Genomic DNA, 26,802 nt, shown 5'->3' with positions numbered 1-26,802 from the left:
GACCCTGCAGGTGGCGGACCGAAACCTAAATCGCCCTTGCATCTGAGGCCCGACAATAAATACAATAAATGCTTTACATCCGCCGGTTAGGAATCAGCCATCTACATACATCAACTCCTCACAGCCCAGCCTCACCATGCCGCTCACATACGAAACAATCCCCCTCCAAGTCCAAGGCGTGAGCCTCAACATCGCCACCGTCCACAACGACCTGAACATCGGCAAACCCCCAATCCTCTTCCTCCACGGCTTCGGATCATGCAAAGAAGACCTCGCCGACATTGCGATCCGTCCCGCCTTCCAGCAATATGGCTACATTGCCTTTGACGCACCAGGCTGCGGGCACACCACCAGCACGAACCTCTCCGCCACCGACATCCCGTTCCTAGTCGCCACCGCCGAAGCGGTGGTCGCACACTACCAGATCGAGCAATTCCACCTGATGGGCCACTCAATGGGCGGACTGACCGCCCTCCTTCTCGCGCACCGCCATCCTACCCGCGTGCTAAGCTTCGTAGACATCAAAGGCAACCTCGCCCCAGAAGACTGCTTCCTAAGCCGGCAAATCTTCCTCTTCCCGGCCGACGACCCGGAAGCCTTCTTGGATGCATTCATCGCGCGCACCGCGACCGCAAACTCCTACGGCAGCGCCCTGTACGCCAGCACCATTCGCGCGAGGGTGCGCGCCGGCGCGGTGCGCGCGATTTTCGAGTCCATGGTCCAGCTATCCGACTCCGGCAGTCTACTGGAGATGTTCTTGGCCTTTTCGTGTCCGAAGATGTTCATGTTCGGGGAGGAGAACGCCGGGTTGTCGTATCTGCCCCGGCTGGAGAAGGAGGGGGTCGAGCTGGCGCTCATCAGGGAGAGTGGGCATTTCCCCATGTACTCCAACCCGGTGGAAATGTATCGGAGGATGGCTGCTTTCTTGGGGAGGGCCGAGGTATAGGTCAAAACATAATGGCATAATATAGATCAAAGCATAGTCGCATAATATAGACCAGTATTTCATCACGCTTGATTCGTTGTCGTAAATCTGATATTGGTAGTATATGTAAATCGCAAGCTGCCTGTAGGCCAGCTGCCTGTAGAAGGCTTCAGCTTCCACAAATTGAATACGCTTGACTGAAGCAGAAAAGACCCATTGTAATAAAGGTAAAGATTGAATTCCATTCCATGAATCCACCACAAATCACTCCACGCTAAACGATGCCAGATTGTTGAAAAAGGGGTATCTCATGCTAAAATATTAAATACTATATATTCGTGTTGGACTTTGTTGAAAATCCATGGGGGTGCCATTTTAGGCTTCGGAGTCGTCCGCGTTCTTGGCCTGGACATCCTCGGCGGTGACCTGCACCTCGTGGCTGTGTTCCAGGCCGGACAGGACGATCCAAGTGGGGATGACGCACAGCAAGGTGACGCCGAAGTTGAGGCCAATGCTGGCGAAGTGGTTGACGTTGCCTTCGGTTTGCATACTGTTTCGGTCAGTTCCTGTGGCAATCAAAGAACAAGGGGGGAAACGTACGCCCAGGCAACGGTCTGTCCCAGCGCCTCGAATCCACGAAGGATTCCGCAGTGGTAGGACAGAGAAGAGATATCGGTGCTGTACTGACCGACCAGCCAGTACAGGAATTGCTGGAAGGCCTGGCCGCCAAACTGCCAGAAGAAGACCAGGGCGTAGGACTTGCCAAACCCGCCGGTGAACCAGTCAAAGGTGGGGGCCTCCGGGGCGTTGTAGAACTGGCTTTGCAAGATGCAGGCCCAGATCCAGGTACCCGTGAGGACGGTGATAATAGACAGGAAGCCGATCTTGGCACGAGTCTTGATGTGAATGGACTGGCGATCAAGGAGAGCAGCGATCAGGAACGAGGAGGCGATACCGGCGAAGTTGGTGAAGAAGGAGGAGAAGGCGCGTGAGCGGACGGTGAAGTAGTCGGTCAACCACGTGCTGGAGAAGGCGTTGTAGAAGTAACTGATGAAGAAGGCGGGGAGCAACATGAGTACGCGCCGCGTCCAGATCAGGCTCACCGCCGCCTTGAACTCGGCCGCCCACGACTCCTGCTTGTGCACCACCACCAACGTCTGGTCCTTACGCTGCACCTTCTCCGCCGGACTCAGGCACAGGGCGATCGGGAAGCCCAGGCACATGATCACAATGAACACAATGTACGTGCCTGCACTGATGGTACCCTTGGACGAGGTCTGCGCGTTGAGGCCCAAACTGATGGCACCACCGACAATCGGACCAGCGGCTTTGGCAGTTTGCCAAATGGCTGTTAAGCTGTTAGCATTTCATTGGAATCATTGGAATTATTGGAATCATTGGAATCATTGGAATCATTGGAATAAACATTGCCATACCCAAATAGAAAGCGCGATCCGCCGGACTGGGATAGCCGATGATGATCGCCGCCTCGGCCGCCCAGAAGAAACCGGCGGAGATACCACACAAGGCACTGCCAAAGAGCATGAACCAGGTGGTGGGCGCATAGTTGTTGGTGTAGAGACCAGCACCATAGATGGGATAACCGATAGCTCCCAGCACCAAACCGAAGCGCAGACCGATGCGGTTGTTGATGGCACCGGCGGCCACACAGACAATGGCGAACAATCCATAGACCAGGGCGTTGGCCGCCGAGACAGCGTAGGGCTCAGCAGCTCCACCAGCGCCAAGGTTGTTCATGGCATCCCACATACCAGGCGCCGTGAACGAGACACCGCTGGCGATGGCAATCTGAAAGGGAATCGAGCGATAGATGGACTTGACCCCGGAAAACCGAGACACGCGCGGCATGTCTACGGCTTGCGGCGCTTCCTGGGCGTCCACCTCGTGGTTGGCAGATGCTGAGGCCATTGCTACTCTGCGACAGGTACACGACACGACACACGACACACGACACACAAGAGGCAAAAACTTTCAAGAAATGTCAAGAGGGAAAGAGAGTGTGCAGGGCAAGGTGGCCGGTCTATAAAAGAAATTTTTATTTTACCTAAGAAGCGGGTGAGTCAATTGCGTGATTGGTGTCGCGCCCTGCGTAATGGGGTTGCCAAGACGCTGGACGCTTCCATTCCGTTTCTCTTGGCTAATCGTTTGCTGATAATCTTGATAATCCCAATCCCCAACCCTAACCCTCGTGGCAAATGCCATTGAATCGCACGAGGGCAGGAGGATCGTCTCCCCTGTCAGACCAACCTACTCCGGAGTACAGCATTAACTTGACATGATTCAACCGGCAGTTGATGCCACACCTATGCAACGCTAATCATGTCGAGCAGTAGTCCATGCCCGTGATCAGCAGTTCACCTCACCGGGTGGACTTGCCACTCTTTGCCCGCCAAAGTGCGGTGGAGTTGAGAATTTTCTGCGTCCGCCACGCAACCAGCCAATCGGGCGGACCAGCCGCCAGCCTGGAGCCAAATCCCGCCCGCCATTCCAGATTTTTCCTGAAGAACTTTGATAAGCCCAGAACTTGATTGAAACCCGAGACGGGGACACTGTTATCACCACGTGCCATTCTATGAGTATGCATCAATTGCATAGATTACTGTACTGTACATCCACTCTGTCTAATGCAACCCATCGGCCACAAACTGCTCCACCCCAGCGGTGGGAGGCTTCCACGCTACGCGGTCCTTGGTAAACAACTCCACCGTCGGCCGCAACCTCGTTTCATGCAAAGAAAAATCGTCCACCGTCCCAACCCGTAGCGCACTCATGCCCGGATGAGCCGCACTGACGCGATACATGAGCGATCCGCACGTGGAACAAAAGTGGTTGGTCACCGTCGTCTCGCTCCCGGGGGATTTGGGCTGCGTGTATGTCTTCAGGACCGCCTGCCCGCGCAGATGTTTCAGGTGGGTGTCGTGGACGATGAAGCCGGTCGAATGCATCGAGGCCGTGATTTTGTGGCAGTCGGTGCAGTTGCAGATGAAGGAGACCACGAATCCGGGACCGTGGGTTGGCTACAGTTTGAATCGCTTGTTTAGTAGATCTTTGAGCACAGACATTGTTGGAATAGAAGCCTACAAAAGACAATTGCACGGCGCCGCAGAAGCAGGTTGCGGTTGCTTCGTCCGCGGTGGACCACCCATCACTTCCGACAATTGGGAAGCGCGATTTGGCTTCGCCAGTAGTTGATGCGTCCATCGATTTTTCGAACGTATTAGTTTTTTTGAAATTAATTGCCTGTGGGTGATTCGAGTTGCTGTCAGACCCGCCATCGTTGCCTTGAAGCTTCGGCCGTAGTCTATATATTCCGCAGAAGAGCACTGCTGTCAAAAACTCCTTGATTCATTAGTGTTAGAGCTGCATGACAAAACACAGTGCTTACGACTTGACTGTATTTCTAAGCATTATCAGAATGTGCTATGCAGGATGACAGCTTCAGCTTTTTAACGTGATTGATGGGATGACTAGTCCTTCGTACAGATGAGATGAGATGATGACGGGGCAGGGGCCACAAAGGCGGAGATAGGAGATGACCGATAAGCGGATAACCGATAAGCAGGAAATCCTCCCCGCTCCTCCATCCTTGCCGACCGTCGTTACTGCCCCTCCTCTCCAAGTTCTATTACTTTCATCTTCACGCTGCTCGAATCTCTGAATACTGAAAAGCATGCTAAGCTGTCATTGTCATGATCATGCCTCTGAGCAAACAAACCACCTATACAATCCGGATGAACACACGCCCATAACGAGTTAATGGAAACTGCCCGTCATCCGTTCCCTCGAAGATGATTGAGACGGTCTCGCTAGTCTGCGCATCGGTGGGGATCTCCACCTCCGCCTGATCGTCTCCCACCTCCGTCACGGTGACATTGCCCGGGTAAGTGCCTTCCTCGAAAAACTGCCACCAAGTGGTGGTGACGTTGTTGGAATCGGGATCGCTGACATTTCCGGCCAGGGTAACCGTCGTTCCGGCCTGTGCCTCGACTGTCGTTCCGTTCAAAATCGTCACGGACGGGGGGTGGTTGGCACTACTATACTTCGGGGTCAGGGTCCACTGCATGCGCGCCGCAAAGTCGTTCTGCGCCGCCCCAGCCCATCGGTCAGTGGTGTAGTCGTCAACTTCGACGCCCGCCTTGTTCTTCTCACTCGACACCATGACCCACAGATTGGGAGAGGTGGAATTCTGGTAGCTGCGACCGCCCCATCCGCCGAGACTCGGGTTCGCCGGGTTCTGCAGACCCGTCGTCAACAAGGGATTAAACACCACATTGTCTCCCTCAGACAAAAAGGCGTATGGCTCCAGGGCCTTACAAAATGCAGATTGGTTTGCAGTGGCTGCGCTCCCGAAAATGTCCTGGGCATCGCCGGCCATGGACTGGCCATCGATCCACGAGCGGTAAAGCCTTCCGAGCGGTCCTGTTTGGATGTGTGCTTTCATCCACTTCCCCGTGAAGTACAGGTTGTCGCCAGTGGAGCGTCCGCGTGTGTTACCCTGGCCTTTGTTGCAGTTGTAGCCCCAGGTTGTGTATCCAGGCTCCAGCTGTTCGACGCGGATCTGCGGCCATTGGAGAGAGATGTAATTCGCATACGTCTCGTCCTGGAACCCACTGGCTAGGATTACAGTTTTCTTGACGACTGCATCCCGAGTCTCATTCCACTGCGACCCGCCCGAGTACTCATCTTCGATCGACTTCAGCGCGCGCGCGATGGTGTTGGTGCCGCCCCAGGCCTGCAAGTACAGCGTGCGTGGGTCATCGTCGAGGATCAGGGATCGGATGAGGTCCGAGCCCTCGGTATCTAACTCCATCTCGCCCTCGAAGTTGATATTGCCGATCTTGATCAGAGATGCAAGCTCGTCAGGGGTCGGGTAGGAGGGATCGTGGTTGTTCAGATTGGGCCAAATCTCGGCATAAGCAGGGAGGACTTTGTCCTGTAGGGTGCGTGTGCCGGTCCAGCGCCACGCCCACTGCGGGCTGCTGTACTCGCGATCGGGCAAGAAAAATTTGGTTCCATTGCCGTCACCGGACCAGTGGTACCGGCTGGAACTATAGATGATTGCTTGGGTGTCGAGCTCGTTGGTGTAGAGGAGGTATCGGATCAGGGAGGCCAAGTCGTCCTGCTCGAGGTCGGTGGTCACCACGGTTCGCAGCATTGAGGATCGGTTGGCACCGCATACTGTAGCAGGAAGCGCGGTGGCCAGCAGGCCGAGTGAAAGTAGCCGGCGAACAGACAGTTGCATTCTGACTGCTGATTGTGATGAACTCAAAATGGTCTACTATCCCATTTCCGTAGGAAATTTCAAGACTTAAATATTTGCGTTCAGAATACATGATGCCATCATCGTAGAATTTCTTCAGGAAATGCCGGAGAACCGTACCCCGCAAATTGAAGATGGGGTATTGTGGGGAGGACCATGTGGAACAATGCTCTGGCTTCAAATCAGGAAATGAGTGGCTACGGTGGACCATTTGGTCCGAAAACTTGTCTTTCTACCCGCGCGGTTGGATTGCCCCGATTGACTCAGGCACGGGGCTTAAAATTGCCGCTTTGGCCTTGCCCACGTATGTACTGTACCTTGTACTGTACTAGAGGTGATCATGTAGAACACAGAATCGGGTCACTAACCACCACTAATACAATTCTAATTCACATCACTGAAACAGTATCTAGATCCCAATGCTTTACTTTTCTAGAAGCTTGTATACACAAATACAGATTAGCCTATCCTTGCTAACTGCGATGCAATGTCTTCGAACTTCCATGTTTGGGCAATGTGGGTCTCCTACCTAAGGTGCTGCAGATGCAGGCTGCCATGGTCGCCGGAACCAGTATCGGCATGAATTCAGACCAGCGGTGGTGGCATCATGACTAAGTCAAACATGTTCCAACAGGAACATCGAGCCATTCATTCCATATTTGACCTTAGAGAAACAAAAGTGTGTACATTATAGACCCAACACAGGCCCGAAAGTGGTGTGCGCATTGTCTAACATTGGAGACACAGACAACCTCTTTTGCCCAGACAAAATTGAGGAATAATGCAAGGATTGTATTGGGGGTTAAGGTACTGCCAGAGCTCAGTTGAGTATTATGTTTCCATTTCCCTTAGTTCTTCTAATCACATATTCGTGGCTATCATGTCAATTGTCATGCCGCATAGCACTCAGTTTGTCCATTACTCCCCATTTGGTACAGTACAAAACTCAAGCCGCCAACGCCAGCCTCACCGCGGGACCCCGCCTTCCCCACGCCATCTGAACCGGAGACCGTCTCCTCACACGCACCTCCACCCTGTTCAATCTCCTTCTCTCACCCGATGAACTCGACACGCTCAACTCTGAATCTGAACCCGAGTCTATCGTCAATGCAGCCCCCAACCCCCTCGTATCTCCAATCGCCCTCTTTGAACATACCCGCTTCAGAAACCCGACAACCTGCCGTATACTCCCCGTATCTCTTGGTACAAAATGCCCCCCGAAGAACCACCGCACCTCCGGTGCGACAAACGCCTCCAACAATTCGCGACTCTCCCCCGCCGTGATCATGGTATCAAATACACCGATCGCGTGGAACGACGGCGTCGACAGCGCCGGCGTGTACAGACTGCTATAATACTCCATTGTGCCGCGGAAGCCACAGAAGCTTAAGACAAATTCAAGGGGTTTTTGACCTGGAAGCGACCGCAGGAAGGTACCGACAGGGAGATTCTGTGTCTGCATGGCCTGCAACCGCTGCGGATCGGTGGCGGCCTCGCACATCGCCGCGAGCATCACGGCCAGCGCGGCGCCCTGCGAGAAGCCTATGATCGCGTGAATGGGCGTGCCCTGTAGGTATTCGGAGAGGTAATGTATTGTGTCATTGAGGAAGATGTAGCGGCTTGTGTCGTCGAGGTTGAGCCACCATGCTAATCGCGTTCCGTTTGTGAGGTGCGACTTAGATGTGGTGAAGGAGGTGGTGTTGGTGTCGAGGTCGATGGGTCCGTCGGGGAAGAGGTATTCAATACCTCCGGGATATTTTCGTTCAATGACCGGAGTAAGAGTCTGGGTGAGATCTTGGAGGAGAGGGCGGGTTTTGATGCGGAGGGCCTGAGCCGTCTGGGCGTAGCCTGGTGGTTTGGTTAGTCGATAGGGAAATCGTGATACTGATGATGAGGGTCGCACCATACCATGAAGCATTAGGATGCGGAACTTTGCATTCTCTGCAGGGTGATTCGAGGATGTCGCCATGGTATCAATTGGTATTCACAGATCTTGATTGGTTGAATGGTGAACAATAATTGTGTTGACTGGTGTTGACTGCGGAGTGCAGAACTAAGGTACCGTATAGTTGGCCCCGTCTGTGTTAGTCCAAAAATCCTGCGAAGTTTTCTTTGCTCTTGGGTATGAAGCTTGATGTGGCTAACACCAAGTTCTTAAAGCTGCGACCCTACAAACATGAAAGCCACAAGAACAAAAATCATAAAAAGTTCATGATCCACCAAGCCACAATCCGAACCTGGACCCCTACAGAAACCCCTTGTGCGCTGCCACTGCCATTTCTAATAGCTTGACGCCTCTCAGCCACATTCACCTGAGCCAGATCATACTTCACTAGCGTCGAAGCTACAATCCGTAAGATCCGAAGGGAAACAAGGACATTTGTTTGCTCTCATCAAACATTTCAGTGGAGAAACATATCAACCTAACTCCTGCCGTCACAACACAGATTTTACAGAACAGAATAACAAGGACGACTCGAAGAAAGGAGGCTCGAATGAATAACTTCGAACGAACACGAGTTCATGAACCGAACCATGAATAGGTTAATACAGCAAGCTTGAGGCTATACATAGAAAGGGAATAACGCCCGGTGGAGCCTACTCGGGTACTCGACCAATCACCCGCAGTGGAGGGTCGCTACATCGACTCGCTTGCGAAAATTTTCTTTTCGTCAGTAACTGCTGATTGGCACTAATGTGGCCTTGTTCGTATAGCTTGTTGCGGCCCAATCGTTTTGTCTGTCGTACCGAAACTGCGAGTCAAGGTCGGCGTCATCCAACGGTTAACCCGAAGGTACCGACGAGCTGGGAGCGGGTCACGCTTCGGTTGGTCCGGACTCTGCCCTGACGGCCGGAGGTGCCGGATATCTCATGCGAGCGATCCACCTGTGTGTCAGTGGAAGGGAGGTGGCTAAGCATGGCTGTGGCTGATGCTTCAACGAGAAGGGTTTCAGCTGCCGTGAGGACAAGAAAAGGTTTGACTCACTGTGGGTTAACCCTCCTATGATGTCAATTGAGTTCGTCACAGCGCTTGCTCCGCGGAGATCGACAGGGTGTGGCTGAGCCCGTTGGAGAATAAAACTGGGCTGGTAGAACCTTTCGCAGTAAAGTGGTGCTGATCTCGAATCTCTGCCATCTTGCGCGTTGGCCACGGGACAGCTTGTTCACGGTTATACGAACTTCGTTGGTTCAAGATTTGCCATGTTTATGTGTTATATTGGGAATTTAGCAGAACACAAGCACATACGACCACAGGGTGTGGAAAACAGGGCTTCCCGTCCGCTCAGCCGTACTTAAGCCACACGCCGGGAGGTTAGTAGTTGGGTGGGTGACCACCAGCGAATCCCTTCTGTTGTATGTTTTTGCATTTATTCTGGTTTTGATCAAGTGTCTTCACCTTTCTTCCAGGCCGGGACAAGCGTCTTCCAGGCCTTGCCGACACACCAAGGGAGACAATTCGGTTTGCATATGGTCCCAGGCAGCGGAATGGCGGATTGTCGAACATTTGTTGCCAGGACTATACACAGGGACAGCGAAAGTAGTCGTTCCTTGCCACAGAGAAAGTTGGATTAAACAAAGGAACATCACAGGGAGGTGCTATGTCATTGCACTGCTACCATCTCTTGGTGTATAGATTGGATGACACTTACATTCAACGATTCGATACTGGAATGCCTCTGAGTCTGCATTTTGGAGGAAGACGCGCCCGGGCCGGTGATACGGTAAAGATTTCTCTTTATATTCAGTCAACATTAACTACCAAGAAAGAGATCGATTGGTCCACCCACTACCATCCAAAATGCAAGCTCTTGTTCTCAACCGTTGTCCAGACTGCTCAGACCCTCGTCTCCACTGGCCAAACTCTTGTTTTGCAGCCTACTCAGACCATTCCAGCCGAGCAGCTTGACTCTCCCTCAAAAGCGTTCCCTTTGTACTTCCGACAACCGCAAACCTGGCTATTCTGCAACCAGCATTCAGTGTCATCACGTCTTTATCACCTACTACTACAAAGATTCTTTCAGCCCTCACCATTGCACAAGTCAGCGATCTTTGTTGCGTCCTTGCCACAAATCAAAACAGACAAACAAGCCAAAGACCCAAGACAAAGCAGGAGTGCACAACAACAACCTGAAGGCACAAAGCATATGAAAAAAGACTTGCCGGCGCGCAGCCTGTCGCTGGACAGATGCTTTATCCTATACTTCCTAATATCTGGGTTCCTTTTGCCAAACCATACTACACAGATAATCTATAAATACCGCCCAATGCCCTCACCATCACCTGTCACTCTCCTCTTCACCATCCCCGAACTTGTCAGTGCTCCCCGTCCACCAGGATAACCTTCAACACTTCCAACATCATGTTTGCAACCTCCACACCAGAGCTGCCCGCCGATCGGATGACGATCAGGCGGCTTCGGGATGGCGAGGAGTGGGGACCGGCGCTTGTGGCCTTCAACGAGCTGTGGCGGGAGATGCGGGCAGTTCAGCCCGAGCTGGTGGAGGTGCCCATGGGCGGGCTGCTGGTCCGCGGCCATCACGCGCGCTTCGTCTACGGAGCCCCCGACGACGGGCCGGCCAGCTTCATGGGGCGCGACAAGGTCGAGTTCGACTTCTCGCGGCCCGAGGATTTTGAGAAGTTTCTCGCCAAGGCTAACGTCTTGGGCGAATTCATCTGGGCCGAGGGCGATTGGTGGGAGCATACACTGGAAGTGTTGGAAGAGCTGGCATTGGTACTACGCGGGTGTTAGTTGGTTTGCCTCCAGGCAGGGTTCATCCTTCTCCTTCCTTTTGCCCATTCCCCAACCTAATTAAATAAGAAAAAAAGGATACAAAAAAAATTAAAAAGAATGAAAAATGAAAAAGAGAATGGTGGAAAAAAGAAAAACAGACAAAAACAGACAAAGACAGCAGACTTGAGTTCAATTAAAGTATCATATCACCTTTACCAATTCTCTTCGCCAGCAATATTTTTAAGTACATATCTATCAATATCCTTCTTACACTAAAAGTCTAGTAAGTTCCTAGCATATATCAGTATTATCACTTTCTCTCTAGGTATAGGGAGAAGATAGTACTCTCAAGGCCTTGAGAGAAATATTATTATAGTCATCAGGAGGTCTGCCAGCCCAGCTACTGGTCTGATGAGAGCAGGCTGAGACCATCTTCGAGGCGGTGACTGATTGATAGTAGTTCAAGTTTACCTTGTGGAGATCTGATTGATGTAGTTTATAGAGGTGCAGCTTAGTATCTTACAAAGAACATTATTATTGTACAATCTAATATTTCTCCTGCTAGTGTAAAGTCACCTATCTTGGTTGCACCCTTTGTACAAACAAGCACAGAGAAACAAACCACAGAGCCAGGATAAAGAAGATGTTCACCCGAGCAAGGCAAAGGATAAAGAAGCCGCGAAATTCTGGTAGTCGATAGAGAGAATCTTCGCCCATAGTCCTGAGGTTCCAAGGGGTCTATGTTTGGGATGCTACTTGTACAGGTAACCTATAAATAGAGGCGAACGTTACCACCATCATCGTCACTTCGAACCCTACCAACACCCGACTTGCTTTCCCAATCTCCCACCCGGATCCCTTTCGACCATAGATCCGTCATGTCCGACGAGCACACCTTGCCCGACAACGGCACCATGTCTGACAGTGACACTCTCTCTGACGGGACCATCCCCGACAACAACATCATGTCCGACGACTCGATGTCCTTGCTGAACGATGAAACCGCCGAGCCGCCCGACAGCTGGCGGTTGGGCATCATCTGGTCTCCGGATGACGCGGACTGGGACGCAGCGCGCCTGCAAGCCAACGAGTGGTGGCAGCTGCGGCGTCAGGCTCGACCCCATTTGCGCCGGATGTACATGGGCGAGGTGGTAGTCCGCGGGGGCCACGCGCGCTTCCTCTTCGGAGACACCGAGGGCGACCAGGCGGCCCGCTACATCGAGTGCAACGGCCAGCTCGACTTCGACTTTGCGCTCCCCCAGGATCTGGCAAAGTACCAGAGGGCGGTGACCATGATGATAACCATCCTCCGGGGGGTGGACGACTCGTGGACGCTCCTCCGGGAGAAGTTACTGGCGCTCCCATTCCGGACGTCTTCGTTGCCTGAGCCTTTTTTTCTTTAGTCTTTGAATCTTTCAGGTTCCTTTCGGCACCGTGTGGTGATAGTGCAGGAAGGATGAAACGATAAGAACTAAAGAAAAAACATAGTCGTCGTAGCTGAATCAAGGATTATATCATCTGTAATCTTCCTTTAGCCAGTAGAATCTTCTAACATGTCCTCTACATCCAAGACTCTTCTTACATTGAAAGTCTAGTAGATCGAGTGAGAGATACGATATGGAGTGCTTTATATACAGCTAGGGGAGTCTACTTCGAGATGCGTGAGAAAGACATGCTTATCAATTTTGTCAATGCCTCAATCGATAGCTGGCTTTTTTCAGGGGAATCCTCGAAATAAAGACAAAGTCAATTCCTGAGCTCCACAGAAACCTACATCATGCTCTCTACTTCACCCCTAGCTACCTACCTGCAACGGGCCGAGTCGAACGACAACAACGGAGGCCGGCCTGCTGCAACTATACTACCTGGCGAGTAAGGGGTCGGGAAGTGGTTGTGCCCTCGCTGCTGGGGGAGGGTGGAGACGCCTCTCGAGACGGTGAGTGATTGATTATGATTACCACCTCAAGGTGCCATTTTATAGACAACTTTTGTCTTGAGCGTGACCCCTAACGCTTGCCTGTAATTGAGGTGAATGCGGTAGGACGCGCCAACATTATTATAATCGCATCTTCGATAATATAAGACCTAAGCCTGAACAGGATACTCTATGGATATACTCAAAAGCGACTGTTCTACTATTACAATATTCTCCCCTGCATTAGTACAATTAAACAAACGCTGACATGGTATTAGAGCCTTTCAATCTTCAACACTCCGTCGATAAGAATTAGGCTCATCAACATGCGACGGTGAAAGTCGCGGTAACGGTCGCATAGACAGTGGAGGTCACCACGTCCACATCTGTCTCTATCGCCGCGATCGCTGTACTGCTACCGAAGAGGGCAGTGGACGTGAGGCTCTGGACTGCAGCCGAGCTGGACGGCGCACTAGATGATGAGGCCGAGAGCTGATGGGCCGGGGTCGACAGGCTTGGCGTCACGCGAACGGATGATGAGGCGGATGACGCTTGCACGGGGAAACTGGACGATGGCCGCACCGCTGCCGATGATGGACGAACGGAAGGGATGATGGTGACTGCGCTGCTGCTGCTGCTCTGCACGGAAACAGAGGTGAAGAGCACCGGGGACGATGTGGCAGCTGGGCTGCTAGAAGAAGTCATAGCAACAACAGGCGTGGAGGACGATGCTGAAGCAACGGAGGGCGTCGGAGTGGGAGTCGAAGTTGAAGTCTGTGCCGTCGAAGTCGGGCAGTTGACCACGGTAGGACCAGTGAAAGTGATGTCGTCGAAATTGACCTCCGAGTTGCTCGAGAAGCTGCCGGCCGTGCAGGTGAAATCCACCATCAATTTGTGGGTTGTACTGGTCGCCGTCCACTGGCCAGTGACGTGGGTCCAGGCACTGCTCGCCGATGTGAGCTGCCCGGTGGCCGCCACATTACTGCTCTCCGCAGAGTCGATGTAGACGTTGAGCGAACAGGTTCCTGTGCCTATCGACAAGAGTTGCCAGTACAGGCTGAGCGTATAGGTACTACCCACAGCCAGATCGGTCAGGGTCTGGGAGAGGCCGTTAGAGGCCAAATCGCCATTGATGGCTATGACATAGCTGCCATCGGGGGCTGACGAAGTTCGATAGGTGTCGTAGACGCTCCCTGCCCCTCCAGTCGCGATAGTCCAGTCTGTGGTACCGTCCTCGAAGGAGGGATTCTGGACAGCCTGCTGGACGCTGGTGGTGCAGGCTCCCGTGCCGACCGCGGAAGCGGTGGTTGCGAGCAGGGCCAGCAATGAGCTGCGGATGATCGTTTTCATGTTGCGATTGCGCCGGTAACAAAGACTGGGCGAGTGAGGTGCAATGTATTGACGAATTTAGTCAGGAGAAAGAAGGGATCAGCAAGAGAACGAGCGTAGTATCGGTCGACGATGGATCAGGAGAGGTCAAACGAGCGACTGGATCCAGGCATTCCCTGCAACTATCCGAGCAATAGAAAAGACGCCGCCCATCAGAAGTGGAAACCAGACAAGACAACGACCCCTTTTTGAAGGAATGAAGGAAATTCCATTGCCGTCGGTAGAAATTCCCCGAGTTGCAGTCGATACGAGCACCGGCAAAAACAAGCGATCGATCGGCTCAGGCGAGTCTTATTGGTTGAAAGGCAGACGGTCAGCGGGAGATCCACAATTCAGCTGGCTTTAAGAGTTGTCAAGCCTTTGCGAAAAGATCGATGGGGGCGAGGCCTGGGTAGAAAGGTGGAGGTGGAGAGGGAGCGACGAGCGAGAGAAAAAATAAACGAGAGTCATAAATCATGGCATACAACGCCGTCCCACTCGCCTCTAACCCCCCTGTGCGGATCGAGGGGATAGCCATGGTACTTTGCTGCGAGTTTGTCGGTAAATATGGTATCATAAATCAACGACCTGAGTTGTGTGAAGTAGAAGCGTTTCTGCTTAAGAGGAGATAGGACTTGAGCGCGAGGCTTCAGCCAGGGATGATGCTCGAGTCAGTTGAACTGATATATATGTACTAAGACCGAAGACAATAGACAAGACTGTATACTGACGTTTGCGTGACCTGGATACCAAGCACTAATGTACTGTACACAGAGTCATGTTAGCATACAGAATGAGAATGACAGCCATTGCGGTAATTTCGGAGCTGGACTCACAGAGACAACACTCGGCTGTCAAAAAGAAAGGTCTCCCGACATAATGCACTGGATGATCTTTACATTCCAGACGAAGGTCTCCTCTCATGTCGTGCCTGTGGTTGTTCCTCCACTCTGTCCTTTCGCCCATCGATTTTCCCGCCAAGCTCTCAGTGGTGCGCGAGTCGGATGACATTGGACCTGGAAGAAGGAAAAACCTCGATCGGCGCATGAGCACGAAGACATAAACCCGGTTCCTAGCTGGCGAAGACCAATTGGGGAGATTTGGAGATCCCATGGCAATTTGGTTCAGTAACGACTGTGATCACGCAGTCATGGTGACGCAGTCATGGTGACAAGCCTCGATTAACAGACATGATGATGCCGCTTGAAGACAGTCTGATCCATGCCTCGCGCGTAATGAATGATTACTTGGAGTAAGCACAAGTGTGTCCGGAGGAGGTGCGTCTGTTCGCCTGTCACCTACAATACCAAGTTCGCTTGGGACCTTCAGGCACGCAAAGAAACGAGCTGCCTCTGAAATCGAATCCTTTGTTGTTCCTCCACTCGCGTCTGTCCGATAATCCCTCGACTCACTGGGACTCGTTCTTGGATTCGGTCTCTTGTCTTGGTTCGTCTAGACGTGGGAAAAGCTGAGGTTCACCTAGCAGAAAACATTCATTAGCATGGCTTTGATCAGGGCAGTGTCGTACTTGGAGAAAATACGCCTAGTCTGAAGCTGATGACAGTGTGCTGGGCTACACAGCCCTTCAGAGAGGCTTTGGCTCAAGAGGCTGGCGAGACAACACTGACGAGATATTGCGGAGCCTTCTGGCGAGAGCCTTCACTGAAATTGAGCTACTGTCTTCTCGGTGCAACGCCACGAGAGGAGATCAAAAACCTTCTTGTTAGGTAGCAGCCTATCTTGGAAGCAGAGGCAAAGTTAACATACTGTTCCCTTTCGAGTCGAAGCTGACGATCGAGGGGTAATTCGTAGAGTGAATTGCTAGTAGGTGGGTGGAGCTCGCTTGTCAGTGACAAGAGAGATGAAGGCTGGCTACCCCGGGGCTTTCGCACCTTGCATTTCCCACTCTTCTCCTCCTCCTCCTCCTCCTCCTCCTCAGCATCAGCATCACTCCTCTCATCTTCGTTATCATCCTCCTTCTCCATCCCATCGGCATCACCACCATCATCAACCCCATCATGTCTCCCCGCGCTCCTCTCCTCCCCCCTCGCCGCGACGGCGGCGGCAGCGGCGGCAACAGCAACAACAACAACAATAACAAGGGCAGTAGCAGCAGCATTTCCAAGGTGTAGGTCAGTCAGGCGGCCCCTGAGTCATCCCTTTTGTACGTGCCTTGGTAACATGCATATTGCTATACTGTAGAAGAAGAAATGTTTTTATTGCTATTCACGCGATCATGTAGAAGAGGAGTGCCCGGCCAAACTCAGGAATTTAGGTATTCTTGAACTGGTAGGTCCATACTGTGATTCAAGCTGGATTCTTATATTAACTTCTTGTCTTCCAGGGACGGCAGCGACTGCTGCGGCTGCGGGGGCATCCACAGCCACAGCAGCCACAGCAACAGCAGCAGCAGCAGCAGCAACAGCAGCAGCAGGTCCAGCAGCAGACCCAGGAGCTTCAGCAGCAGATCCTTCAGCAGCAGCGGCAGCAAATCCAGGAGCTCCAGCAGCAGCTCCAGCAGCAGCAGCAGTTGCAGCAACAGTTGCAGCAACAGTTCCAGCGTCAACACGAGGAGCTGCTTGAGGTACTTCGGCACATCAAGAAGCATTGATCAACGTACTTAATATTTTAATCAAGTCGATCTTCTAGGTTTGACTGTCGGTACTCAAATGCATCCTGCATAGTATTTATCTAGTGTAGAGTTTAAATCATAAACCCTTGAAAGTATCCATTGACCCATAGAGCAGCTTTTTTTCCATCCGGCTCACTCCAACAGGCCGCAGCTCCAACATACCCATCCGGTCTCACAATAGCCACCGCCGTCTGCGCCGCATCCGCCTCCCCGAACCACCTCCTCGTACATCCGCCCTTCTCCTCGCCCGCTTCGTCAAGGTACACTGTCCAGCGGCTTCGCCGAAGCATGTCAGGTAGATCTTCGAGCTCGAAGCTTTCGCGTGAGGCCGTGGTGAGCAAGGCGATGGTTGCGACCTGCGAAACCGTCGTATACCGCGCGTGGCCCAAGTACACATCATCCGTCGCCTGCTTCCGTTCGCTGCTTGCATAGCTCTGGGCTGCCTTCTGGGTTGCTTTGGCCAATGCACTTCCCTCGCCCAGCACCTCCTCACAGAAATTCTGCAGAAACTCGTTCTCACTCCGGATATCTGGGACGACCAGGTACACCCGGAATTGACCAAGGAGAGGAATATCCAACTGCACTGGCACGGGGTTTGCATCGATATACCTCGTCACGAGAGAAGGTGGGAGGAGAGAACCGGGTTTCACCCTTCCTAAACCGGAGCTAGTGTGTCCGTTTTGGAGTTGTGTGCCCTCCCATCTTCTCGTGAGCAAGTCTCCTGGAAGGTATTCTGCCCCGAAACCAGCGATAAACCGAATATTCTCATCGAAGTTGCGGGCGAGAGCAGCCTCGCCCTGTTCAAAAGCAGCGACATGGCTGGCATCGAAAGCAATCAGGTCGTTGGCTATCTTTCGACGTTCGGTGGAGTAGCTGGATAGGAGGTTGTTCGTAGCGAGACCGCGGGAATGGAGATTGATCTTCCAGGCGAGGTTGAGAGAGTCGTGCATGCTGGTGTTGGCGCCTTGTGCGGCAAGAGCGGAGTGGACATGACCAGCCTAGAGTTGTCTTAGTACATGTTGGCTGCATTAAGGAATGGGAGACATACATCACCGGCAATGAAGATGCGATTGTCTGGATCGGAGAAATTACGCGCGACACGCTGATTGACTATGTAATTGCCAAACCATTCTACACCGCGGTCAGTCTTCGTTACCGCCTAGCTAGAACAGGAATGCAACAACATACCGATACTCTTCCATTCTAGCGGAAAAGGCTTCATGGCTTCCCGCGCTCGAGCCATGACATACTCCGGTGTAGCCATGGACTTGGGCACCCGCTCACCATCGGTGGCACTCAACTCCACGTAAAGTCGAGTCATGTTGCGTTCGCGAGGAATCCACAAGATCGAACCGGCTGCGCGGGACCGGACGGCGACTTTGCTCCAGAGATCAGGGAAGGTAGTCTCGATCTCACCTGTCAATCATAGCAGCGGGGTCAGCTTAAAAGCACCCAGATACTTTCAAAAACCAACCGAACGACTAAAGCACCAAGCTTGGGACAATCGAACGCCAGGTAGAGCTCGAAACATACCATCCAACACTCCCCACGAAGCATTCGTCTTCTCGCCCTCCAACTGCGCATCGGGAATGAAGTCCCGCACCTTCGACCGGGCGCCATCACATCCAACCAGGTATTTTGCGTAGACGACGCGCTCATCCCCCGTGGTCAGGTCCTTGTACGTGACTTTGAGGTCGCCCGCCTCGTCTTTCTGCACGTCCACGAATTCGCTGTTCCGCGAGACTGATCCTCCTCGGCTTCCGATGTCCTTGATAAACACGTCCTCCAGCATGCCCTGGTGGGCTAGCAGAATGTATGGATCGGGGGCTCCGACTAGGTGGTCGGGGTAGTGGATCTTGCGGCCGGTGCGACGGAGGGGTTGCGTGGGTGTGGAGTCCTGCGTGAGGGAGTGGTTAGTGAGTGTGTATGGATATGATCCATGAGACTAGGACAGGGGAAAAGAGGGTGAACGCAATGGGAGAAATACCCAGAATGAGATGTCGTAGACCTTGGCGCCATGTCGCAGTAACGGATCGGCAAGACGAAGCTGTTTCAGCGTTTCGATAGTTTTCGGCTGCAACCCGTCCGCTTTGCCAGTCGAGGTCTGATCGGGACGGTCATCGAGAAGGAGAACAGGAGTGCCGTAGCGAAGGAGATTACACCTGTTTGTTGTTAGGATGTAGCTGGAGCGAAGATGGGAAGAGTGTATGAGGGGAAAGCGGGGGAGAAAAGAAAGAGGGGGAAATACGCCAGCATCAAGCCAGAGGGACCAGCCCCGACTATCACCACCGTGGTTGATTCTGGAGGAGTCATCTTTTGGCTTTTCACGAATGCTATTGGGATAGAAAATACTCAGAAGCTGCACACCGAGTATATTTAATCGAACTTGATTCGAGTTGGATGCGGAGTAATGTTGGAGATTCGGGAGGAAGACCGACCCCCACCCCCACCTTTGTTATTGCTTGCGACCGCGATAAGCACAGTCCGATCCACTATCTTAGCTCGTAGCTTGCTATCGAGTACAGTAGCTATCACAGTTGACCGCATGCTTCGAACACTACCATTTTGTCACACCACCATCGACCACAATATCACCCCCAGTCATATACGAGCTAGCATCACTAGCCAGGAACACACATGCGCCCATGATATCCTCCGGCTCGGCCAGTCGACCGTTCATCGCATCGCGTTTCCACTCTTCGACCAGGTGGGGGAACTGCCACGGTTAGCTTCGTCGCTATCTTATCGGAGATCCCACCTACAGCAGCCGTCATTTCCGTGCGAACATATCCCGGTGAAATCGAATTGACTCGGATGTTCTGTCTTCGTCAGCGCTCGCTCATCCTGGCAGTCCTGCAGGAGACGCGCACATATTGGGCCAATTCCTTGGCAATGGCCGGACACATCGCCCTCACGGCCCCCTTGGAACCACAATACGCGCTGCACAGTTGTGACCGCACAGCGATGTGGCTGGCCATGCTGGCCACCAAGACAATACTGCCCTTTTGTGTTCCATTGGCGATCATCTGCCTTGCCGCGCGTTGGGCCGTCATGTGCACGCCCAACACGTTGACTCCGAGAAGAGCGGCGTGGTCCGCGTAGGTGAACTCTAGGAAGGGTTGGTGACGATTGATCCCCGCGCAAGGAACACAGATATCGAGAGCGTTATCGAAGTCTGTTTGAAAGGCTTTAAAGCCGGCATCGAGGGACTCTTCGGAGGATACATCCACCCTAGGTAGTCAGCGATGGACACCTGTTGCAGTACAGAATAGAGCGTTTACTTGTAGTATGCAGTACGCACGCCGCACTCGGTCGCGATAGCTTCGAACTCTGCTTCGGGGGGAATCACGTCAAAGATAGCCACATTGGCACCGGCTTCGGCCAGACCGCGTGCGAATGCCAGACCACACCCGCGTGCACCGCCAGTGACTAATGCAGTTCGACCTTGAAGGGAAAACTGACAACTTAGCTTGGGTTCTGAAGTCAAAGGGTCAACTTACTCGAGACATGATGATAATGATGATGATGGCGTAGGGATTGTATGATCCGATCGGTCGAGCTCTGGCTGACCTGTAGGTAGATTGTGATGAGAGTGGTTATAAATAGGCTCGATAAGATAACCCGATGTCAATTCAACTTCACCCCCATTCTTGTCACCTCCACCCTCACCACATTTGGCCCTGGTATAACTGTCGCACTTCTAGCCCAAAGTGCACAAGCAATCTTCTCAACTTACACAAACGACCACAATCATCATGGCTCCTCCCATTCATGTCAAAGAACCACAAACTCGACCGGAGACGTGTTCTCTTGAGGTAACACAGTCCTCCCCGCGATCCCACCCCATTCCCGAACATGACGGCTGATGCGACCGCGGTTCTAGATAATCGTCATCGGTGCCGGTCTTGCCGGACTAGGCACCGCCATTGCCTGCGCTCTTGCTGGACACAAGGTACACATCCTTGAAGCGACCTCATCGATCCGAGAAGTTGGTGCTGGCATTCAAGTTCTGCCCAACAGCTCCCGAGTGCTCACACACTGGGGACTTCTTCCCCGTCTCACCCCGCACATGACCTCTCCCCGCGTCTGCAACTTCCTCCACTGGAAAGGCGAGATCATCAGCAGCCTAGACTTCCACGCCTCCGAATCGCAGTATCCCGGAACGTGGTATCGTGATTTCCACCGCGCAGATCTCCAGCGATGTTTGTTGGAGAGAGCGGAGGAACTTGGGGTGAAAGTCACTTGCAGAGCGAGGGTCGTGGATGTTGTGCCGGAGGTTGTTTCTAGCAGTACGCCAGATGGCTGGGGCAATACTGCCACTGTTATTGCAGCGGACGGACGAGAATGGATCGGGGATTTGGTAATCAGCGCCGATGGGGTATTTGGGACCCTGAGTGAGAGAATGCTGCAGCGCCATGACCCGCCCGTTAAGACAGGGGATCTTGCGTATCGCTTGCTACTGGATACGGAGAAGATGCTGCAGGATGAAGAGCTGAGGGACTTTGTTGTCAATCCCCAGGTGAACTATTGGTTAGGACCGGGGAAACATGCAGGTATGTGTTCCTAGTAAAGCGAAGGCCTGGCCAAGACAATCTAACGAGCACAGTCAACTACGTCCTCCGCCAAGGCGAACTGTTCAACATGGTCCTCCTCGTACCGGATGATATCCCCGAGGAATCGCTGGCCACTACGGTCGAAGGAAACGTGGAGGAAATGTGTGGTTTGTTCGAAGGGTGGGATCCGAGGTGAGCTGTTTCGGTCCGCCAACAATGCGAATCAGCACTAAGAAACAGGATCCAAAAACTCCTCAAACTGTGCCAATCAGTCCAGAAGTGGCGTCTGTGTATTCGATTTGGCGACTGCGACTGGGCCCATCCTTCAGGTTCGTGGATTATGCTTGGGGATGCAGTGCATGCAACACTGCCTTACCTTGCGTCAGGGTACGTCGCCTCTCATGCTGCGAAGACAACGCTAACGAGCCCAGAGCCGGAATGGCATTCGAAGACGGTGCTGTCCTTGGAGAGTGTCTCTCGCGCCTACCGTCTGATCCTTCGATCGATAAGACCTCACCCGCATTCCTAGAAGCGAAACGCCATGCGTTGGCTGTGTTTGAGAGATGTCGAAAACAGAGAACGAAGATGGTGGTGGAAAGGGGAAACGTACAACAGTATCTATATCACTTGGACGATGGGCCGGAGCAGGAGGAACGCGACCGCAAGATGCGGATGGTGCCCACTCCGGAGGGTGAGGCTTTGGCATGGAGAGACCCCGGCTTGGCCCCGAAGCTGCTGGGCTATGATCATATTGCAGATGTGAGTAGTCATTGGACCACCAAGATGTAAAACTGACGGAAGTAGGTGGATCGGAATTGGAGTTTTGGCGAGAAAGATACGGAGGTCCGTGAAGCAAGGCTTTGAGTATAGGTCACACTCACAAGGTTCAGAATATATATTTGAAGTAGATAGTGAACATTAAGACTTGAATGCTTATGGTCTGAACAGTTAGAAGCACCATGAGTGAAGAAGAGTTTTCCAAAGTCTGAACCATGTTGATTTCAAGTCAAAAACGAAGATGATGCACAAATGCCTATATTATATTCCAGTATTCAAAAGCGTGTATCAAGCCAGGTCATCCATCAAGGAGACCATCATACAAAAGAAATGCCAAAACAGAACAGGATATAGGAAATGAAACAAAGGAAAGATAGGTAAGGAGCGACTTTCGTCCGGTAGCGACCGTGACTATACTATACAAATCCATCCCGAGTCCCGCCGGGCACCGGAATCGTGGTGGTTTCCCAATCCGAAAGCTCCTTGAGTCGCGGCGCCCGTACAGTACATACATCGTGCCTGCATGCCTGACAGCCTGAGGCCGCCACAATCATCCCCTCTTCAGTTCCGCATGCTCACTCTCTAGACGGGAAATTTCACTCCCGTCCGATCGGTCAACCGGGGCTGGGACAAGATTCGAGGCAGAGCTCGGGCTTTGGGGTCCTGGTTGAATCGAAGTCGATCTCGCTTCAAGCTGAACAACTTGACCATAGCCCCCATTGCCTGCTCCTCACCCAACTGAATCTTGTCTAACTCTTTGTCACCAACCCCCTCCAACGACAAGTCCTTGACACACGCTGCCACCATCCAGCGAGCCAGAACCTCAATATCCCGCGCATTGCTCCAACACGGGAACATCGAAAGAATCTGGATGGCACGGGTGAACTCACGGTGGCTCGGGGTGCGAGGGTCGGTCAAGTAGAGTCGAGGTCCGGGGACCTTCTGCTCCGTCAACCGTCGATCCAGCAGTCTCAGACACTCTCTGGGGGTCGGGTTGCGGAAAATAATTTCCTCTTGGAACAGTGCTGCCAGGCGAGGTCGATTGGCGAGCATCTGGTCCATCTCTTGGGCGGGTCCAGCCAGAACCACCACGGTCTGATCCAGATACCGAGGGAGTTGATAGACGAACTCATCCACCGCATGCTTCGTGGGCCCCTCCACCTCGCCCAAGCGATGCGCATCCTCGATAAACAAAACCCGACCGCGACTACGGTCAAGTTGGGCCCTTGCGCGAATCGCAGTGGGATACATGTGCGGAGCGAGCAGATCGGCAATCGAACAGGGCACCAGCTCGCCATGAGACAAAACCCCCATTTTGTAGTACAGCGTGCCAAGCTCGCGGGCGACAGTCTTTTTCCCTGTGCCTGTAAGCATTGTTAGCATTCACATCTGATCAATATTTGGTAGGAAACTCACCAGATGCTCCCTTGAACACAAATCCGCAAGGCATCCGCTTGCCCGGGTTTAGCCCTTGCATCCAGGCGATCTTCATCTCGTGGTGATACCGCTTCAGTATAGAAATAATATCGTCAGGGACGATGGAATGGCGTAGCTCCTCGCGAAAGCCCAAGGCGGGTGTACCACCGACCAGCTCGGGGTTGAAGTCTCTTCCTTCAAGTATACGAGGAATTGTCTCGCCCTTTGCGCCGACCCGGGTTCGTCGCTCAAAGTGATACTGCGCCGCTGCCAGAAGATGTTCGACGGCACGGGCGTGGTCAAAGTCCTGGCGCATACGGGCCGTGTCGAGCATGTCCAAAGCGGCTTGAAAGGCGTCGGGAGTGACGTCCAAGTCCTGCTCGCGGAGCTTGCTATGAAAGAGCTCTTCTAGATGGTCGCGTGTAAGGGGTGCGAAGCGCACAAGCTGAGTGTCAAGAGCGCGACTCAGACGTGAGTGCGATCCGGTCTGATGCAGAATGTGGCTGACGGCATTGTGTGCACCGACCACAACAGTGCAGTGGTTGTCCCGTGGAATCCACAGGTTCTCCAGGGCAGTCGCGTCCAGCGCAGTCTGACCCCGAGACAAATCTTGGCGGTCGGCATCGATGTCGATGACAAGGACATTCCCGTTGTTGCTCTCGACAAGAGTGCGGATACTGTCTGCATCGAGTTGCGAGAGAGCTGACCAGGGTTTGACCCGAACTGTGACATGTTAGTACATATCATTTGCATCAAAAACCTTGACTTACCCTCTCCATTTGTCAACAGTCCCAACTCGAGGAGTATCTGCGCATATAACCGAACTGCCGTGCTCTTTCCGGTGCCTGGTGGCCCCGCAAAGATGCGATTCACCCTGAGAGGCAGACGACGCTGATTGCGAACCTCCCGGTGGTAGTTCTCTTCGGTCACATCAAACACTTCATTGATGGACATCTGCAGGGGGTCCTGACCGACAAGCTTCTGCATAGCCGCCCATGCCTCGCTGTGGGCGCGTGTTTGCTCTGGTCGTGGGCCCAGCAGATCGTCCTTAGAGAAGAAGAAGTAGTCTACTTCATCCATACCGCTGTCTTGCTGATCCGCTAGACAGTGAGCCTGGCGCTGCGCGACCGTCTTCACCAGCTCACGCACGGCATGGGCGTTCGTGAAGCCCGAGACGGCGCGCCCGCGCGCCAGTCTTCGAGCTGCTGCCTGAACATAGGGGCCCTCGAGACCACCTTCAACCTGCATGCGACCCTGGTACTCGATTGCAATGCGACGAGCGAGAAGCTGGGCGAGGTCGCTACGATCAAAGTCATAGAACCGCAATGTGCTGCAGATCCGTTGCTGCAGACGCGGGTGATCGCGCAGGAAGGTGGTTAGCGCTGACTCCTCGCCAGAGAAGATCACCACTATGCGGCCTTTCTTGCGCTCGAGAGCCTGCAAGAAACTTGCAAGAATCTGCTCTGTCGCTTGGGGTGAGATAGACTCTCCCAGCATGTGTGGTTGGTCGACGATGAGCACACCCGCTGTGTGGGCCAACGAATCCACGCCAGCGATACGGTCAATCATCTGCTTGACTTCGTCCGGTCCCTGGCTGGCGAGGTCGAGTCCAGTCGTCTCACACACAGCTTGTGAGTCGCAGATCCCAAGAGCATAGAGCATCTTTGCGTAGATGCGCGCGACGGTAGTTTTGCCTAGAAGGATCAGCGACAACTCAAACGACTCAAACAGATGATAAGTGACAACTCACCCGTGCCTGGATTACCCACACAGGCCATGTTGTACCATTCGTTTTTGGGGTCACGACCGTGTCGCCGACAGATTTGCACCCAAGTCTGCACACCGCGCAACTGGCGCTTGACGTTCTCGTGGCCGACAAGACTGTCTAGCTCGTCAAGAGCCTCCTGTCGCGCAGTTTCGCGATCCTGGTGGTCGCGCTCCGCCAGCTCCTCGGCGGTTTGCTGAGGGTGTTCGACCATGACGGGTGTATCGGGCGGGGAGGGTGGAAGCTGGGTTTGTGTCGGTGTTGAGGTCTGAATCTGAAGCTGCGGTCGCATCTTCGCTGACTGTGGGGTTTGTGTCTGGGTCTGAGCCTGTGTCTGTGTTTGTGTTGATACTGATTGCTGTGGCTTCTTCGACCATAGCGAGAAGGGGAAGAAAGGAAATCGAGATGTCGCCGATGGGCGAGTCATCGAGCAGTCCATGCTGCGCAAAGGTTTGAGTAGTGGTGATAGCAGCTTCACGACGATTGGAAGCATATGGAGGGTGTTAAAGAATCACAAGTTCGGATCTTTCAACAGTCAGTCAAGTGTGTGTAGGAGAATTAAGTCTGGGGATTGTTGGCCGTGGACCATGGTTATTATACTGTGTCGGACGATCGCTGGGCAGCGAAAATCGCCGAGGTGAAGCCAGGCAGGCCATCGTCGATAGCACTGAGTTGGAGACCTATGACAGGGCGACAGGTAGTGAAGTGAGTGGTTGGTTCTTTTCCCCGTCGGTTGTCAAAGTGAAGCCATAGATTCACCGCCACTTCAGCCCAACATGAAGAAGGGGGACGGTGCAATGGCCACACCTCCAGGAGAACGACTTTCGAGGAACCAACGAGTCCATGAAGCTGATTCAAGCCTCGAAGACTACAGCCAATGTCTTTCCTATACTCTGAAACACGGGCAAGTTGAAACAGCAGGGCAAGGACCAGCAGGCGGCCTGTTAGGAGGATGAGGTGGAGGGGATGTCTGGAGATGCGGCACTGCACCAAAACCGCCGGGCCGCATTAGGCGGATGTGGTGATCTGGCTTGGCTGCGCTGGGCCTATCATATTCGTCAAGGTGGCTGCCGATCATTTCCCCGGGGATCCTCGCCTCGGCCAACTTGCTACTTACCTATCTAAGTTACATAGTATGATGTCCACGGTATTTTGTTCCTGTCGATGTGGCTCGTCTTGTGAGGCTTACTCCAATACCTTATTTAGGTATACTAGATGTAGTCATCAAATTCATGCGACCAACCAGGCAAGCGATCGCGTGGCGTAATTCCACGATATGCACTGCATGAGAGGGGCTGTGTCCCTGATTTTTCTTGCCCCTCTCCGAGAAACGCAGATAAGAGCACTGCCCCCGCCTCATTGATAGTCATGGCGCGCTTGAATCCCAAATTCGCTCGGACCAACACTGCCTCGGCTCTGGTCTGAACAACACCACAAC

General features: G+C 53.1%; 12 protein-coding genes across 12 annotated transcripts; 4 read left to right on the top strand and 8 right to left on the bottom strand.

Annotated features, from left to right (window-relative positions):
- Positions 1-136: 136 nt before the first annotated feature.
- Positions 137-953, top strand: BO66DRAFT_455282 (alpha/beta fold hydrolase; the record flags this gene model as incomplete). Its single annotated transcript, XM_025652076.1, has 1 exon — positions 137-953. The coding sequence occupies one exon, from the start codon at positions 137-139 to the stop codon at positions 944-946; it is 810 nt and encodes a 269-aa protein (XP_025502397.1). The 3' UTR covers positions 947-953.
- Positions 954-1,300: 347 nt separating this feature from the next.
- On the bottom strand, positions 1,301-2,794 carry BO66DRAFT_326647 (uncharacterized protein; the record flags this gene model as incomplete). The annotated part of the gene is made up of 3 exons (XM_025643913.1): positions 1,301-1,475; positions 1,526-2,273; positions 2,362-2,794. 3 exons carry the CDS (start codon positions 2,792-2,794, stop codon positions 1,301-1,303), a joined length of 1,356 nt encoding a protein of 451 aa, XP_025502396.1.
- A 773-nt stretch (positions 2,795-3,567) lies between these two features.
- Positions 3,568-4,147, bottom strand: BO66DRAFT_377571 (GFA family protein; the record flags this gene model as incomplete). The annotated part of the gene is made up of 2 exons (XM_025645759.1): positions 3,568-3,963; positions 4,028-4,147. 2 exons carry the CDS (start codon positions 4,145-4,147, stop codon positions 3,568-3,570), a joined length of 516 nt encoding a protein of 171 aa, XP_025502395.1.
- A 517-nt stretch (positions 4,148-4,664) lies between these two features.
- On the bottom strand, positions 4,665-6,188 carry BO66DRAFT_421600 (DUF1593-domain-containing protein; the record flags this gene model as incomplete). The annotated part of the gene is made up of 1 exon (XM_025649971.1): positions 4,665-6,188. One exon carries the CDS (start codon positions 6,186-6,188, stop codon positions 4,665-4,667), a length of 1,524 nt encoding a protein of 507 aa, XP_025502394.1.
- Positions 6,189-7,152: 964 nt separating this feature from the next.
- On the bottom strand, positions 7,153-8,264 carry BO66DRAFT_429964 (uncharacterized protein; the record flags this gene model as incomplete). The annotated part of the gene is made up of 2 exons (XM_025650495.1): positions 8,115-8,264; positions 7,153-8,054 (listed from the first exon to the last, which is right to left on the bottom strand). The coding sequence occupies exons 1-2, from the start codon at positions 8,173-8,175 to the stop codon at positions 7,153-7,155; spliced, it is 963 nt and encodes a 320-aa protein (XP_025502393.1). The 5' UTR covers positions 8,176-8,264.
- A 2,191-nt stretch (positions 8,265-10,455) lies between these two features.
- Positions 10,456-11,001, bottom strand: BO66DRAFT_455278 (uncharacterized protein; the record flags this gene model as incomplete). Its single annotated transcript, XM_025652075.1, has 1 exon — positions 10,456-11,001. Exon 1 carries the CDS (start codon positions 10,906-10,908, stop codon positions 10,456-10,458), a length of 453 nt encoding a protein of 150 aa, XP_025502392.1. The 5' UTR covers positions 10,909-11,001.
- Positions 11,002-11,816: 815 nt separating this feature from the next.
- On the top strand, positions 11,817-12,341 carry BO66DRAFT_440180 (uncharacterized protein; the record flags this gene model as incomplete). The annotated part of the gene is made up of 1 exon (XM_025651226.1): positions 11,817-12,341. The coding sequence occupies one exon, from the start codon at positions 11,817-11,819 to the stop codon at positions 12,339-12,341; it is 525 nt and encodes a 174-aa protein (XP_025502391.1).
- Positions 12,342-13,074: 733 nt separating this feature from the next.
- On the bottom strand, positions 13,075-14,391 carry BO66DRAFT_393119 (uncharacterized protein). The gene has a single exon (XM_025647680.1). The coding sequence runs from the start codon at positions 14,201-14,203 to the stop codon at positions 13,175-13,177; it is 1,029 nt and encodes a 342-aa protein (XP_025502390.1). The 5' UTR covers positions 14,204-14,391; the 3' UTR covers positions 13,075-13,174.
- A 1,848-nt stretch (positions 14,392-16,239) lies between these two features.
- Positions 16,240-16,832, top strand: BO66DRAFT_440178 (uncharacterized protein; the record flags this gene model as incomplete). Its single annotated transcript, XM_025651225.1, has 2 exons — positions 16,240-16,347; positions 16,566-16,832. 2 exons carry the CDS (start codon positions 16,240-16,242, stop codon positions 16,830-16,832), a joined length of 375 nt encoding a protein of 124 aa, XP_025502389.1.
- A 34-nt stretch (positions 16,833-16,866) lies between these two features.
- Positions 16,867-20,362, bottom strand: BO66DRAFT_440177 (uncharacterized protein; the record flags this gene model as incomplete). The annotated part of the gene is made up of 11 exons (XM_025651224.1): positions 16,867-16,897; positions 17,016-17,851; positions 17,902-17,984; positions 18,042-18,269; positions 18,387-18,750; positions 18,841-19,015; positions 19,415-19,569; positions 19,616-19,672; positions 19,724-20,084; positions 20,135-20,310; positions 20,354-20,362. 11 exons carry the CDS (start codon positions 20,360-20,362, stop codon positions 16,867-16,869), a joined length of 2,475 nt encoding a protein of 824 aa, XP_025502388.1.
- A 143-nt stretch (positions 20,363-20,505) lies between these two features.
- BO66DRAFT_353085 (FAD dependent oxidoreductase) lies at positions 20,506-22,287 on the top strand. Its single transcript, XM_025644797.1, has 6 exons — positions 20,506-20,668; positions 20,737-21,406; positions 21,460-21,598; positions 21,647-21,793; positions 21,838-22,165; positions 22,211-22,287. Exons 1-6 carry the CDS (start codon positions 20,609-20,611, stop codon positions 22,268-22,270), a joined length of 1,404 nt encoding a protein of 467 aa, XP_025502387.1. The 5' UTR covers positions 20,506-20,608; the 3' UTR covers positions 22,271-22,287.
- Positions 22,288-22,480: 193 nt separating this feature from the next.
- GbpA lies at positions 22,481-25,998 on the bottom strand. Its single transcript, XM_025641961.1, has 4 exons — positions 25,350-25,998; positions 24,370-25,293; positions 23,600-24,322; positions 22,481-23,547 (listed from the first exon to the last, which is right to left on the bottom strand). Exons 1-4 carry the CDS (start codon positions 25,855-25,857, stop codon positions 22,766-22,768), a joined length of 2,937 nt encoding a protein of 978 aa, XP_025502386.1. The 5' UTR covers positions 25,858-25,998; the 3' UTR covers positions 22,481-22,765.
- Positions 25,999-26,802: the final 804 nt, after the last annotated feature.

This window comes from Aspergillus aculeatinus (genome assembly GCF_003184765.1).
Source record: "Aspergillus aculeatinus CBS 121060 unplaced genomic scaffold BO66scaffold_34, whole genome shotgun sequence".
Taxonomy (NCBI): Eukaryota; Fungi; Ascomycota; class Eurotiomycetes; order Eurotiales; family Aspergillaceae; genus Aspergillus; species Aspergillus aculeatinus.
Note: the sequence above shows the minus strand (reverse complement) of the source record. Positions and strands in the feature narration are given on the sequence as shown.

Bases quoted from the DNA above. Each gene is read 5' to 3' on its own strand.
- BO66DRAFT_393119 (XM_025647680.1), bottom strand. From the start codon at position 14,203: ATGAAAACGATCATCCGCAGCTCATTGCTGGCCCTGCTCGCAACCACC.
- GbpA (XM_025641961.1), bottom strand. From the start codon at position 25,857: ATGCTTCCAATCGTCGTGAAGCTGCTATCACCACTACTCAAACCTTTG. The intron at 24,323-24,369 runs GTAAGTCAAGGT...AACATGTCACAG, and splicing joins ACTGTTGACAAATGGAGAGG to TTCGGGTCAAACCCTGGTCA. The intron at 23,548-23,599 runs GTGAGTTTCCTA...CAATGCTTACAG, and splicing joins TGTGTTCAAGGGAGCATCTG to GCACAGGGAAAAAGACTGTC.
- BO66DRAFT_353085 (XM_025644797.1), top strand. From the start codon at position 20,609: ATGGCTCCTCCCATTCATGTCAAAGAACCACAAACTCGACCGGAGACG. The intron at 20,669-20,736 runs GTAACACAGTCC...CCGCGGTTCTAG, and splicing joins CGGAGACGTGTTCTCTTGAG to ATAATCGTCATCGGTGCCGG. The intron at 21,794-21,837 runs GTACGTCGCCTC...TAACGAGCCCAG, and splicing joins CTGCCTTACCTTGCGTCAGG to AGCCGGAATGGCATTCGAAG.